The 13,994-nt window shown below is 54.1% G+C and overlaps 1 protein-coding gene across 3 annotated transcripts in view; it reads right to left on the bottom strand.

Moving 5' to 3' along the window:
* Positions 1-13,994, bottom strand: part of PPP1R16B (protein phosphatase 1 regulatory subunit 16B) — a 96,852-nt gene that overhangs the window by 12,012 nt on the left and 70,846 nt on the right. For all 3 annotated transcript variants that reach the window (XM_058287083.1, XM_058287084.1, XM_058287082.1), the window contains 2 exons: positions 9,434-9,504; positions 3,914-4,059 (listed from right to left, as the gene is read on the bottom strand). In XM_058287083.1, the coding sequence (XP_058143066.1) occupies positions 3,914-4,059; positions 9,434-9,504 (217 nt within the window). The remainder of the gene's footprint in view (positions 1-3,913; positions 4,060-9,433; positions 9,505-13,994) is intronic.

The following is a 13,994-nucleotide window of genomic DNA, read 5'->3' as shown; positions in this document are numbered from 1 at the left end:
GATCATTTGTCCAAGGTCACAAAGCTAAGATGTAGTCGGGTCAAGCAAGACTCAACCCCGGGTCTCCTGTGTGCCAGCTCCTTTCATTTCTCCATGTTCTATTTCAATCTTTGCCCATATGTAGAAACATCCTTAGATGTCCTTCTCCTCCTCTTCCAAGCCCCTGCCCAACAGGTTTACCAGGACAGAGGCAGGACAGAGTCTTGAGACTTTGGAGTCTTGGCAGAATTTGCCCTTTGGGCCAGTTCCTGGGGACTTGAAATAAAATGCAGCTTAGTTGTGCCAGATTCTCATCAGAGGTGTGGGTATGAGTCACCATCCTGTCTTTTGATCTAATGTCTCTCCGCCGTGACCTCTTGAGCTCCTGTGTATCCTTGGGCAAGTAAATCAGCCTCTCTGAGCCAGGGCAGCAGTACTGTCATCTCTATCTTCCCTGGCAGCCATCCAAAGGGGTCTTGCTTCTCCACCAAGACCCCCATGAACCTGTACTCAGATGCTCTCCTCGGCCTCCAGGGACCCCAGCACACTGGTCTTGCTCTGTCTCAGGTCTGGTACTGAAATCTCACCCAGTTTCCTGCCTGTCTCTCCAGTGCGCCAGGACTTTTGCCACCCTGTGAACCCAATGCCCCGCACAGGGCCCTGGCCCAGCTCAGGGGCCCACTGATTACCTAAATTCACTTGAACACACTTAAAATGGAATGTTGCCTTTTCTACGTGAGTATAGAATCTGAGCGGACTAGAGAGAATTTCAGGGTGGGGAAAGACCCTCAGAACAGTACAGAGGGAGAAGGCCTTATCCTTGGCAAAGCTGATGCTACACAGTGGCCCCCAAAGCAGGTCTGGCTCAAAGAAATGGAAAAGTGGATAAGACTCAGGACACAAGGCCAGGGAAGTAAGCTTGCTTTTCTTTTCCTTCCTTTTTTTTTTTCTGAAGGGGAGGGGAGGGGAGGGGAGGGCAGGGAAGATAGACTTCATAGAAACAAGGAAAAAGAGATAAAATGAGAATGAAGAGAGTGAAAGACAGAGACAAAGAGTGGAAAAGACAGTGAAGGAGAGACAGAGACCAAGAGAAAAAGACAGGGAAAGAAAGACACACACAGATAGAGAGAGAAAAAAGGAATTTGGGAAAGGAAGAGAGAGGTCCCTGGTTGCTAAAACAAGTATGGTACAATGGGATGGCTTGACAACAGGAATTTCTTGGCTCACTGTTTCTGAGGCTAGGGGCTTGCTCCCCCCAGGGTCGCTATCTTCAGGCTGGCTGGCAATCTGGGGGGCTCAATGACTTTTCCATCACATGATAGTGCACATGGCGGCACCCTCTTTCTCTTCCAGGTCACCTTGACTTCCAGCTTCTGGCTGCTCCCCGTAGCTTCTCCTCCCATGTCCAATTTCCTTTGCTTTGAAGGACGTCAGCCGTTTTGGAACAAGGCCCACCCTCATTCACTTTGGGCGCACCTTACCTAAAACCATCTTCAGGACCAGGGGTGGGGACCTGAACAGGCCTTTTGTGGGGGACATGATCCAATCCCCAATAGTCTGCCCTCTGGACTGCAAAAGACTTTTTCTTCCCACATACAAAAGAATTCATCCCATCTCACCACACCAAAAGCCTTGAGTCATTTCATTAAAAATGCTCAGTCCGAAGTCTCATAGAAATCGATTATGGGCCTGGTCCATTCTGAGCCAAAATTCCTCTGTCTGAAGGTCTTGTAAAACCTAGAAAATAAATTATCTACTTCCAATATACAATTATGGGCAGGCATAGAAAAAACAATCCCATGCCAGAAGGGAGAAATTGGAAGGAATTTCGGGATCGTGGATCCCAAACAACTCTAAAATCCAGTGTGGAAAAACTCATTCGATTTCAAGGTCTGCGAGTCAGATCAGAGTTTTGTTCCCTGGGCTGCAGTGGCCATGCTCTCCCAGAACACTGGGAGGTGGCTCTCTCCCCAAATAATGGGGTACCCACCCCCTCCAGACACAGGGGCAGACCTGCCCTTTCCACACACGTGGGTGGGCCTCTTTCTGGGCCCCAGGAGATCTCTTTGGGCTGGACGTTGGCTTTCGTGGCTCTGTTCCTGATGTCACTCTTCCTTCTATTCATCTCTTCTCTGTCCCTTTCGGTCCAGGCTACCAGTGGTTCTGCTCATACAAATTTTGCAGAAATCTTACCAGCTTTGCATGTAGTTCAAGTGCATCTGAACCATCGGACAATAGATTTTTGCACAGACTCTTCCTAGATAACTGCATTTCCAGTACTGACTCCCACTGAAATGGCCGGCTGGATCCGTGTTCAGCCACAACCTCTTTAGCAAAAGGCTGTTCGGGTAAATACCCTCAAATGGAGCCCATTCTCTGAAGACTCACTTCCCACAAGCTCAGGGAGGTCCCCGGTAGAGCCACTTCCCGCCCGCGCCTCAGAGCACGCTAACCTGGATAGGCTGAGAATTTTCAAAATCATCAGTTTCTGGTTCCTTTGTGCCTAAGAGTTTAATTCTCACATATCCCATTCTTCTCGCATTGTGCTATAAGCTGCAAAGTGAAGCCAGGCTGCACACTCCACTCTTACCTTGGAAATCTCCTCAGCTAAATAGCCAAGTTCATTACTCACAAGTCCCACTTTCAATCCTACATCAGACTACAATTTTGCCAAGTTCTCTTCCACTTTATAACAAGGATCACCTTTCTATTTCCATTAACACATACATCATTTCCTCCTAAGGCCTCATCAGAAATAACTTCAATTTCCTTATTTCTCCTAACAGTCTCTTCAAAGCAATTTAGGCTTTTTCTTTTCCTTTTTGGATTTTATTTATTTACTTATATCTCTCTCCCCTTCCCTGCTCTCCCTGCCCTCCTACCAGTTGTCTGCTCTCAGTGTCCATTCGCTGTGTTTTCTTCTGTGTCTGCTTATATTCTTGTCAGCAGCACTGGGAATCTGTGTCTCTTTTTGTTGCGTCATCTTGCTGTGTCAGCTCTCTGTGTGTGCGGCACCATTCCTGGGTAGGCTGCACTTTTTTCGTGCTGAGCGTCAATCCTTACAAGGCACGCTCCTTGCGTGTGGGGCTCCTCTACACAGGGGACACCCCTGTGTGGCACGGCACTCCTTGTGCGCGTCAGCACTGCACATGGGCCAGCTCATCACATGGGTCAAGGAGGCCCTGGGTCTGAACCTTGGACCTCCCATGTGGTAGGCAGACGCTCTATCCATTGAGCCAAATCCGCTTCCCTAGACTTTTTCTATCAAGTGCCTCACAGTTCTTCCAGCCAATTCCAAAGCCATTTCCACATTTTTGGGTATTTGTCATAGCAGCAGCCCATTCCTAGTACTTAAAACTGTTTTAGTTTCCCAGCTGCTAAAAAAAATACCATACATGGGTTGACTTGGCAACAGGAATTTGTTGGCTACTGTTTCAGAGGCTAGAGGCTTGCTTCTCCCCAGGGTCTCTATCTTCAGGCTGGCTGGCAATCTGGGGGGTCCCATGGCTTTTCCATCACATGGCAGTGCACATGGCAGCACCCTCTTTCTCTCCCAGGTCACCTTGACTTCCAGCTTCTGGCTGCTCCCCGTAGCTTCTCCTCCCATGTCCAATTTCCTTTGCTTTGAAGGACGTCAGCCGTTTTGGAACAAGGCCCACCCTCATTCACTTTGGGCGCACCTTACCTAAAACCATCTTCAGGACCAGGGGTGGGGACCTGAACATGCATTTTGTGAACATGAGTCAGTCCCCAACAGGGAGTGGAAGACAACAAGAGAAACGGAGAAAGGGGAGAGGAAGAGAGGGAGAGGGGATTAAAGGATTTAGGAAAACCTAGTGAGGCAGCAGGCAGGGCTGCAGTGACCACAGAACCCCGCTCCTCGGGTTAAGTGAGGCTGCTGCTGGAACGCGGCCGGGGAGGGAGGGGTACGTACTACTGAACGAGGATCTTCACCAGGTTGATGTGGCCACAGGTGGCCGCGGCATGCAGGGGTGTCCACAGCTCGTTGTCCTTGGCATTCACATTTGCACCATGGGAAAGGAGCAGCTTGACGATTTCCTCAAAGTTGTCAATGCAGCACTGTAAGGGGTCACGAGCAGAGTCAGCTCAGGGTAGGTACGGCCATAGGCCCTGGAGGCCACGAGAAGGACGGTGGAGCCAGACTGCCTGAGTCTAAATCCAGCTCCACCACGTACATGCTGTGTGACCTTGGCCAAGTCATTTAACCTCTCTGAGCCCCTGTTTCCTCATGAGTAAAAAGGAAGTTAACACTACATAAGATAAAAATGTCAAGGTTTAAAACAAAAAACAAAACAAAACAAAAAACACCCTGCCAGCTACAAGGAAACTTTACAAGTGTTGGTAGGATGAACAGAATTTTAAATGAGGTTTTAAATATATATTCGTTAATTCCAGCGGGTTTTCTTTTAACACAGACACCCAGCAAATTCAAGCAGGGCTGCTCAGATTGAGGCAAGGGCAGGGGGCTGCTTCTCGAAGGTGGCCTCCAAGGCGGGGCCCCAGATCAGAGTGTGAGACTTCCGGCTTAGGAACTTCTGACCTAGAAGCTCAATTCGTGGAGAAGCCCCAAGTGAGTGAGCCTCCCCCCAAAGAGCCTGGCTCCACGCGAGGGCTCTGGACCATGGCGGACAGTCCTGGTGAGGGGTCAGCCCTGCTGGCGTTCCTGCCATGGGGAGCCCTAACTACGGGCTTGGAGACGGGGAAGGGGCCAGAACCTGTAGCACACCCACCCCTCACTCTCCCAGGAAGCAGCACAATCAGACCTGCTCTTTAAAAAAAAACCCTCCTCTGGTTGCACGCGTGCAGGCGTGTGTGTGCGTGTGTGTACATTTGTACTTCACTGGGAGGGATGGTGAGGGCCTCTGTGGATATCAGCCAGTGACGAGATGAAGGCGGCCTGGCCTGCGGACCGGCCGCGGGGGTGGGGAGAAGTGGGCGGATGCCGGCAGAGGGAGCCGGGGCCACCTCCGTGAGCCCAGGGGCGGCAGTGGGTGTGTGAGGGGGCGGCACCGCAGCCCCCACCTCCCGTGTAGCCAGGGCTCCACGCCAGAGGGGCATGTGGGAAGGGAGCAGCCGTTTGCACAGATGGTGCCAGAGACCCGAGTTCTCTTTCTGCGCCCTGGGGGCTGGCTGGGTCGGGGGGCACGTCTCCTGCTGGCCAGGGAGAGGTGTCGGGAAAGGCGCCCAGCTGGGCCGGTGGCGGGGTCCGGGCAGTCCGCAGGACCATGCCGCGGCTCAGCGCGGCCGGCAGAGGGCGCAACGGCACCGAGCAAGCGAGAGGGCGGTACGAGGCAGAGAATCACGGGCTGTGGCCAGGATCTAGGTCTGTGGGGTCCCCTGTCCACAGGAGGAGGGGTTCTCGAGCCCCTGGGATCAGAGAAGAGGTGGGCCAGAGAAATGCAGGAAAGAGGCAGGGGAATCCTCGGGTTGAAAACGGGGGCTTGCTGTGCACCCAGAATTGCAGAGTCTTATGATAAAGACCTGCAGGGATTGGTCTAGTCCACACCCAGGAGACCAGACCTGAAGAAAAGATTGGGGTTAGGGCTGGGTATCGGGGTGCACACGGAGAGGGAGGCGAGGAGGGGCGGGGCGAGTGGGCAGGCCTCCTCCCCTCGGTTTCCCAAGGTGGGAGATGGCACCTGGCAGTCGGGATGACTCCTCCTGCCCCCTCACTTCCCACTCCCATCCATCCATCAACTGGCAGGTGGATTCCATCTCCCCAGTCGCCCCCAACATCCGCCCCCATCCCCACTGCCCTGGTGAGGCTTCGTCAGCTCTCCCTGCACTGAGCTCCCCCCTCCCCCCGCGCTCCCCTTCCGAACACCCTCCACCAGAGAGAGTGTCCACATTAACCTAATCAGGCCGCCCCCAGTGTGCCAACCCCTGAAGGCTCCCTGTTGCCAAGAAAACCCGCCTGGGAAGCGCTTTTTAACGAGCCCCAGTCTCCCCTTGTACCATATAGTAACAAGGGCAAGGTAACCACTCTGCAGGAACAACGGCACGTCCGCAGTAACCCTAGCTAATGCTTTTTGAGGTTTCCCTGGGGCCTAGATGGGGAAACTGGCTCCAAGAGGCCCAGGTGTACAAGGTCGTACATGGTAAGCTCCAGGGATGGATTAACTCCAGGCAGCCTGACTCTAAAGGCCCTGTTCTCAACCTCCCCAGTCTAGCATCCTGCCAGCCCCCTTGAGGCCCCCTGTGCTCTAATCATGCCATATTGAACCCTTCACATCCAAACTTGAAGTGCTGAGCCCTTTTCTTGTGCCTCTGAACATGCTATTCCCTTGGCCTCGGAGCTCTTCCTTACTCTTTTCTATCTGGCAAGCTCCTATTCATCCTTCAAGACCCAGCCCAGATGCTCCTTCCCCTTGGAAGCCGTTCTCAGTTCCCTTTGGATCAGGGCCCTCAGTCCCCATTTTGAGCTCCTCCAGTGCCCTCAGCTCACCTCCATCCAAACTTCACCTCTGTTGTTATTTATATGTCTGTGGCCACGCAACACTCTGAGCTCTGCGAGCAGGAGCTCTGCCTAACTTACTCCTGGGCCTGGCACAGAGCAGGTGCACAACAAGCATTTGTTGGGAAACGGACTTTGGCCCAGTGGTTAGGGCGTCCGTCTACCATATGGGAGGTCCGCGGTTCAAACCCCGGGCCTCCTCGACCCGTGTGGAGCTGGCCATGCGCAGTGCTGATGCGCACAAGGAGTGCCCTGCCACGCAGGGGTGTCCCCCGCGTGGGGGAGCCCCATGCGCAAGGAGTGCGCCCGTGAGGAAAGCCGCCCAGCGTGAAAAGAAAAGTGCAGCCTGCCCAGGAATGGCGCCACCCACGCTTCCTGTGCCGCTGACGACAACAGAAGCGGACAAAGAAACAAGACGCAGCAAATAGACACCAAGAACAGACAACCAGGGGAGGGGGGAAATTAAATAAATAAATAAATCTTTAAAAAAAACAAAAAAAACAAAAAACAAGCATTTGTTGAATACATGAGTGGGAGAGGGTGTTCAAATGCGGCCAGAAGCGATGGGGTGGGGGCAGCTTTCGCTGCCATGAGCTTCTGCAGACACACTCTGAGCCTGACAAGTTCCCTCCCCCCAGACCATGCACCCCCAGAGGAACCCATGGGAGGAACTGGCCCTGGGGAACTGAGGCTCCCGAAGGACATACAAGTAGTGGCGTGACAAGGGGCAACAGGAACCACCAGCTGAAGACAGGGCGGCATTCTTGAGTCCACTCAGGCGTCAGGCTTCAGGGACGGCAAGTCGAGGTGGGTCCTGGAGCGGGGGCTCTGAGCACTGCAGGCAGCGGTGCCTGCCGAGCGGCTGGAGCCAGGCTTCCCTGCTCAGGAACTACGTGACATGGGCAAAGGGGTCTCACCTCCCCCAGCTGCCCTGGGGAAGGCGGCAGCCACTGTTTGTGTAAATTCATTGCCTTTACATACAATTAAAAATCTAGTTCCTCAGCCATGTGTGGTTAGGGGCTGCCACACTGGATAGTGCAGCTATAGAACATTTCCAGCACTGCAGGAAGTTCTACTGGACAGCAGTGTCCCTGAGCCTCAGTCTCCAGAGCTTTAAAATGGAGAATCATATTTCAGAGGTCTGTTCTGAGGATCAAATGGAACATATAAGTGAAGTGTTTTCCTGAGAATTGCACACAAGACAAATTTTAATGATGATAATGACTAATTTTATACAGTGTCAAGTGATGCCTGAAGGGCTTTTACATGTATAAATTCATTTAATCCTTGTGACAACCCAATGAGATAAGGACTTACTATTCCCTCTCACAGATGAGGAAACTGGGGCACAGAGAGGTTGAATAACTTGTCCAAGGTCACATAGCTAGTGAGCGGCAGTACTGGGCCTCATGTCTGCCTCACTCTTGGGCCTCAGTAGGAAGTAGCCCTTCCATTTTATCATCATGCCTAAGGCTGGTGGGCATTGCCCAGTCTCAAGAACTCCCTTTGGCTCTTCATGCTGGAGTGCACTTGAACATATGCCCACTCTCCACTCTCTGGTAGAGTCTCAGGCACCCTAGAGTCAATGCGGCTGGGAGTTTGAGGGAGTTTCCATGGGCAGGGTCCAGTGTGGATACTGAGGCAGCCGGCCTAGAGGGGGTGCCAAATCCAAGAAGACAAGCAAGGAACAACGGGGCTGCACGGCTGGGGGCAGGGACCCCTGGGGGCTCGTGCACACAGCAGAGGCCGTGCCCTGCCCTCATGTGGAGGTGGAGAGACCCTCCCCTGCCCAGGCTGCCAGCTGCCTGGCCTCCCCCACACACCCCTGGCTGTACTCCAGTCCATCTGCTCAGAAACTTGGGCCAGGGAACAGGGAGGCTTCAGTGTGTTCATTCATTAACTCAGCATGCACATACTGAGCACCTACTGAATGCCAATGTGGGGAAAGGTGCTGGGATACACCAACGAGTAAGGAAGCCACGGGCACTGCCTGGCGTGGCTCACAGCCTGGGTGGGGGAGACTGACATCAAGTGATGGCAGCACAGGCTAAGATGACTACCTCCAAGCCGAGGGGCACTCGGAAGAACACGAGTGATGAGAGCACAGCTGTGAGGCTCCTCTGGACCAGGGCTACCCAGGGAACAGGAAAAGAGATGGCGTGTGCACAAGCTGTGGGACATGTGGGTGGGGAGAGCACAGCGTGGGCAAGGAACTGAAAAGCTGGGTGCCTGGAGCCCAGAGAGCTGGGCAACGTGGTACAAGATGAGGCTGGAGGGCTCTGCAGGGCCGGGCCACGGGGGCCTTGTAGGGTGCGGCAAAGAGTTTACTCTACCCCCAGCGGGGCTTGAGTGGCACAGGCAGATTTTTGGTTTGTGCGTCCTGGTGGAGAAAGCATCACGGCAGGGCCAGGCTGGCTTAGGAGGCTGCAGCAGGATCCAGGCGAGACGAGAGCCCAGCGCAGCCCCTTCCAGGCAGCGAGGGCTGGCCCGAGGCACCCGTGACAGGCACCAGAAAGCCAGGCGAAGGAGATGGTTCTGACAGCACATAGTTCACGGCCATATGACCTTGAACTGGTCGTGTAACCCCATCAATGCTCCTCTGTCACCAGACTGGGTGGCAAGTTCTGGTTGGTGTCAACATGCTTTGTAAACGGTCATGCTCCAAACAAACTTGCTTTGTGGTTCAAACCCTTTGCCGGGCAGCAAGGATGCAGTGAACAAAGGCTCCCTGTCCTTGGAGCCTGTGTATGTGTGTGTGTGTGTGCATGTGCACACACACACCCATGTGCACGGGGGTCTGTGGGCATCTGTAACAGGCACACACGTCTCTGAAGCAGAAAGAGTCTTTCAGATGCAGTAGCTGGGGCTCCCCTTCCCTCCCTCTTCCCCGAGGGGTCTGGCCAGGAAAAAGCAGGGAAATGAGGCACCTATTAGGGCAGGGGGCAGGGTTCTGAGGGACCCCAACGAGCCCAGCCTTACCTGGTGCAAGGCTGTGAGTCCGTCCTCGTTGCACAAATCCGGGCTGACCTTATTCTTCAGGAAATAGCGCACTGCAATAAAAGGGGACAGGAGTGAGCGTCCCGTCACCCACTGGGTGTGCAGGTGTGCAGGGCGCCCAGGGAGGACCCACAGAACATAGAAACAGAAGAGCAGAAACAGAGCATTTCCATCTTCACAAAAAGTTCTCCTGTACAGTGCTGCTTTGGGGCAATATAAGTGGAAAGTAGGCCCATCATAAATTACTTAAAATCCTTCTGTAGATCACCATGGCTCTGCGGGGGGAAAGTCCAAAACTCTTATGCTGGCATACAAGATCTCCTATGACGTGAGCCCTGCGTGCAGGCCTCCATCGTGCACAATTCCAGGAGGCGCCATTCACATAATGGTCTAAGAGACCAGCACCCCCTGGAGTTGTGCAGTGCACAACTTACTCAACTGTACATGGTAGTCTTTCTTGCCTTCCTCTTCGGCCTCGAATCTTGGTCTCTGTTTACAGAGCTACCACATTTCCTCTGGCCTCTGAGCTTTTGCCTTGATGGTTCCCACTGCCTGGAAGACTCAATTATCCATCCATGCAGCCATGCAGCCATGTATCCATCCACCTACTCATCTATCCATTTATTATTCTACCCACCAATCCATCTATCCATGTATCAGTCCATCTACACATCCATCTCCATCCCCCACGTCCCCACATGCCTACCTCACTCCTCATCCTATAGGTCTCAGCTCAAACATCCCTTGCTCAGGGAAGCCTCCCTGACTCTGCAGATGAGGGCACACCCTGTGTCATGTACACCCCCAGCTCCTCTACCTCTCATCTATAGCCTTATCACAACAATAATTACAGAACTATTAGCGTAATTCCAGGCTTGGGGGCTGTCTGCCCACTGGATTATAAGACCCAAAAGGGCAGGGCCTTGACCTGGTTCTCACTGCTCCATCCCCAAAGCCCGGCACACAGTAGGTCCTCAAGAACTCTTCCAGGAGCACCCCTGCAGTGCCAAGGCCTGAACGGGTTATGTCTACAGCATGCAGGGCTGTCTGCAGGTCCCTCCTGCAGAGCCGTGCGGGACCTGGTGGTGGCCGCAGCCCTTCTGAGAGGGGAGGATGACGCCCTGGTCCTGGCTGGGAGCCTTTGGGAGAGTAGAAAAGCAGCCACTATGCCCCTGTCCAAGATGGGTTTCTGGAAGGTTCTGTTCAGATGAAAAAGGGTTCATATCCCATTGGAGTGGGTGGTGGGCCAGGTTTCCTGGCCAGGAAACACTCTTTAAGGCAGAAAATTAGCATCAGCTACCAAACATGGCATTTGTGTGCAGTAATTATTGGGGAGCTCTCTGTGCAGCGTGGGAGTCCAAGGCATGTAATTACCCCTATGCTGGGCAGTTATTTTCAGCCCAAGAAATGGGACCAATCATCCCCATCTCTAAGAAGTCCTTAATATTCATGAGCCAAGGCCCCCTCAGCCGTTTCAACTTCCGTTCTAGCTGGGAGCCCTGAGCCCGGCTCCGGATGCAGCTCCCTGGAGCAGAGTCCCTGCTGGCCAGTGCACAACCAGGGCTTCCTGCCTCTGGGGCTCAATGAGAAAAATGATTCCTCTATCAACAGAGCCTTTTTCCTGAGCCTTTCCTATGCAGAACAGCTTTCCCTCGAGGTTCCAAGTCTAGAATTACTCCCCATAAGCAGAAGGGACTGAGGGTCAGGAAGGGACAGCTCACAGTCACACATGGCCAACAGAGGAGCTGGTACTCTGCACCAGGCCACTTTGACTTCAAAGCCCGGGCTGTGGACACTGGGCTGTTCTACTCTGCCAGGAACAGGACCCCGCACTCCTAGAGCTCTGCTGAGTGTCCAGACTGTTCTGAGAGCTTGGGCGGGGACAGGAGAGTAATGGGAGGACAGTAGTGACCTCTGCTTCTGAGACCACTCAAACATTGGAGGCCCTTGGGTCCCGGGCCAAGCCTCTTCTTGCAGAGAGAAAGGCTCAGGGATCTGCAAATGGGACAGCAGGAACACTGCTGTCCTGGGGACACAGTCAGATCCTTCAGGGGCATTTTCAAATGCAAATCTGCCCTCCTCACTGCCTGTTTAAAACCTTCTCAGGGGGTCCACATCACTTTCTTTTTTTTTTTTAGGAAGTACCAGGGATCAAACCCGGGACCTCATACATGGGAAGCAGGCGCTCAACCAATTGAGCTACATCCGTGCCCGCCACATCATGCTTTTAAGGTTTATTTTTATTTATGCCCCCCGCCTCATTGTTTTGCACTTGCTGTCTGCTCTCTGTTCCTTGTGTGCTCATCTTCTTTTAGGAGGCACCAGAAACCGAACCCGGTACCTCGCATGTGGGAGGGAGGCACTCAATGGCTTGAGGCACCTCTGCTCCAGCTCGTTGTGTCTTTCACTGTATTTCTTCATTGTGCCTCTTCGTTGCATCATCTTGTTGTGTCAGCTCACTGTGCCAGCCTGTCACGTCAGCTTGCTGCCTTGCTCGTCTTCTTTAGGAGGCACCAGGAACTGAACCCCAGACCTCCCATGTGGTAGGCAGGCACCCAACTGCTTGAGCTACATCCTTCTTAAAATGAAGTTCAAAATCCTTCTATAGCCTACAGCGGGGTCAACAAGCTATGGTCTGTTAGCCAAATCTGGCAGTCTATTTTTATAACTAAGTTCAACTGAAACACATTTCATTTGTTTACATTTGCCTATGGCTGCTTTGGTGCCGCCACAGCAGAGATGAGTAGTTATGACAGAGACCACATGGCCTGCGGCGCCCCAACCATCTACGCTCCGGCCCTTTACAGAAAGCAGTCCTGCATGGCGGGGTCCCAGGGGCAGGGCTGCCTCCTCACCCAATTCCAGGGGCGCCGCTGTCATCAGAGTCCACGTGAACGGCGTCCCCTAAGGTTGTGCGGCCTGCTCAGCACACCCAGTGGCCCAGGCTGCCGCCCTCTCCAGGCCCATCTCATTCCCAGCACCTTCCACTGAGGGAGGCTGCCTCGAGGCCTAAGGGCTTGAGGGGGCTGAGGAAGCACAAGGTACGCCCCCTATGCCCACGCACAGGTCCACGCCCAGCCCCCAAAGCAGCTCCCGGCTTGAACCCCGGCTTGGCAGAGCGACCCATCTGCTCTTCTTTTTTTTTTTAAGATTTATTTTTTATTTATTTCTCTCCCCTTCCCCGCCTCCCCCCCACCCCAGTTGTCTGCTCTCTGTGTCCATTCGCTGTATGTTCTTCTGTGTCCACTTGTATTCCTGTCAGTGGCACCAGGAACCTATGTCTCTTTTTGTGTGTCATCCTGCCGCGTCAGCTCTCCATGTGTGCGGCGCCACTCCTGGGTGAGCTGCGCTTTTGTTTCACCCTGGGCGGCTCTCCTTCCTGGGCACACTCCTTGCGCGTGGGGCTCCCCTACACGGGGACACCCCTGCATTCATCACACAGGTCAGGAGGCCCTGGGTTTGAACCTTGGACCTCCCATGTGGTAGGCAGACGCCCTATCCATTGAGCCAAATCTGCTTCCCCCATCTGCTCTTGAGCCTTCTTTAGCTCCAGCCTTAGGCAAATTACTCATCGTCTCGGTGCCTCTGTGTCCTCATCTGTAAAACTGGGTCCACAACACTTGGGTTGCTGTGAGGCTTAAGCGAGACAGTGACTGAGAGCTACTATTTTCATTTCTTTAAAAGCAATCACTGAGCTCCGCCCCTGCCCGCCCAGTGCAGGGTGCTGGGCCATCACAGTGGAGCCATCAACCTCTTGCATCTCTCGAGGGCTCTTGACCTGGCCCTGAAAGGCAGAGGCGGCCTCCCCAGGGAGCTCTGAGCACACCCTGGTTCAGGGACCACGGTGAGGCCACACCCCGCACAGGCAAGGTGCCCCTGAGAAGGCGAAGAAGCAGCGCTGGCCCTGCTTGCTCGTGGCGCAGCTCCGGGCGCCGGCCCGCCGCTCCACCCACACCTCCCCGGCAATCTGGCTGGAATCAGGGCCAGTTCAGGCCATCTGCTTCCCCCCATCTCCAGCTGTAGCGAGTGAGGCTGAACTGGCCCATCTCGGGGGGAGGCTGGTGGCGGCTGCCTTCGCAGGGAGACCCAACCCCTGACAAGCCTGTGTTTGCTTTGGCCACGTGACCGACTCCGTCCCACGGAGCAGACTGCCTGACCCCAAGCTGGCTGGTGGCATGTGGTCACTGGGGTCGTTTCTGCTCCTGCCCTAGAACAAGAGCAGCAGGACAGGGGGTATCTGCCCCCTGCAGGTGGGCCTTGGGCAAGCTACATCTTCCTGGGGTGCCCTGCACAGGCATGTCCGTGGGGTGCCCACTCGCCAAGCCCTTCTTCCCTGCCCAGCCACGAAGCCTCCTCTTCCCCTGCCGCCAGATGCTGCGTGATGGGGCCCTGCCTCCCCCCCTACCACCGGTCTTACCACCCCACCCCCAAATCTCTCATTGCTTCAGCCACACTAGCTTCCTTGATTTCCTAAAGCAAAGCAAAACAAAGCAAAACAAAAACTGAGCTCCCAGTCTCAAGGCCTTTACACACTGCTTTTTGT

The sequence above is a fragment of the Dasypus novemcinctus genome, chromosome 24, assembly GCF_030445035.2.
Source record: "Dasypus novemcinctus isolate mDasNov1 chromosome 24, mDasNov1.1.hap2, whole genome shotgun sequence".
In the NCBI taxonomy this organism is placed as follows: Eukaryota; Metazoa; Chordata; class Mammalia; order Cingulata; family Dasypodidae; genus Dasypus; species Dasypus novemcinctus.
This window is presented reverse-complemented; position numbering and strand designations above follow the sequence as displayed.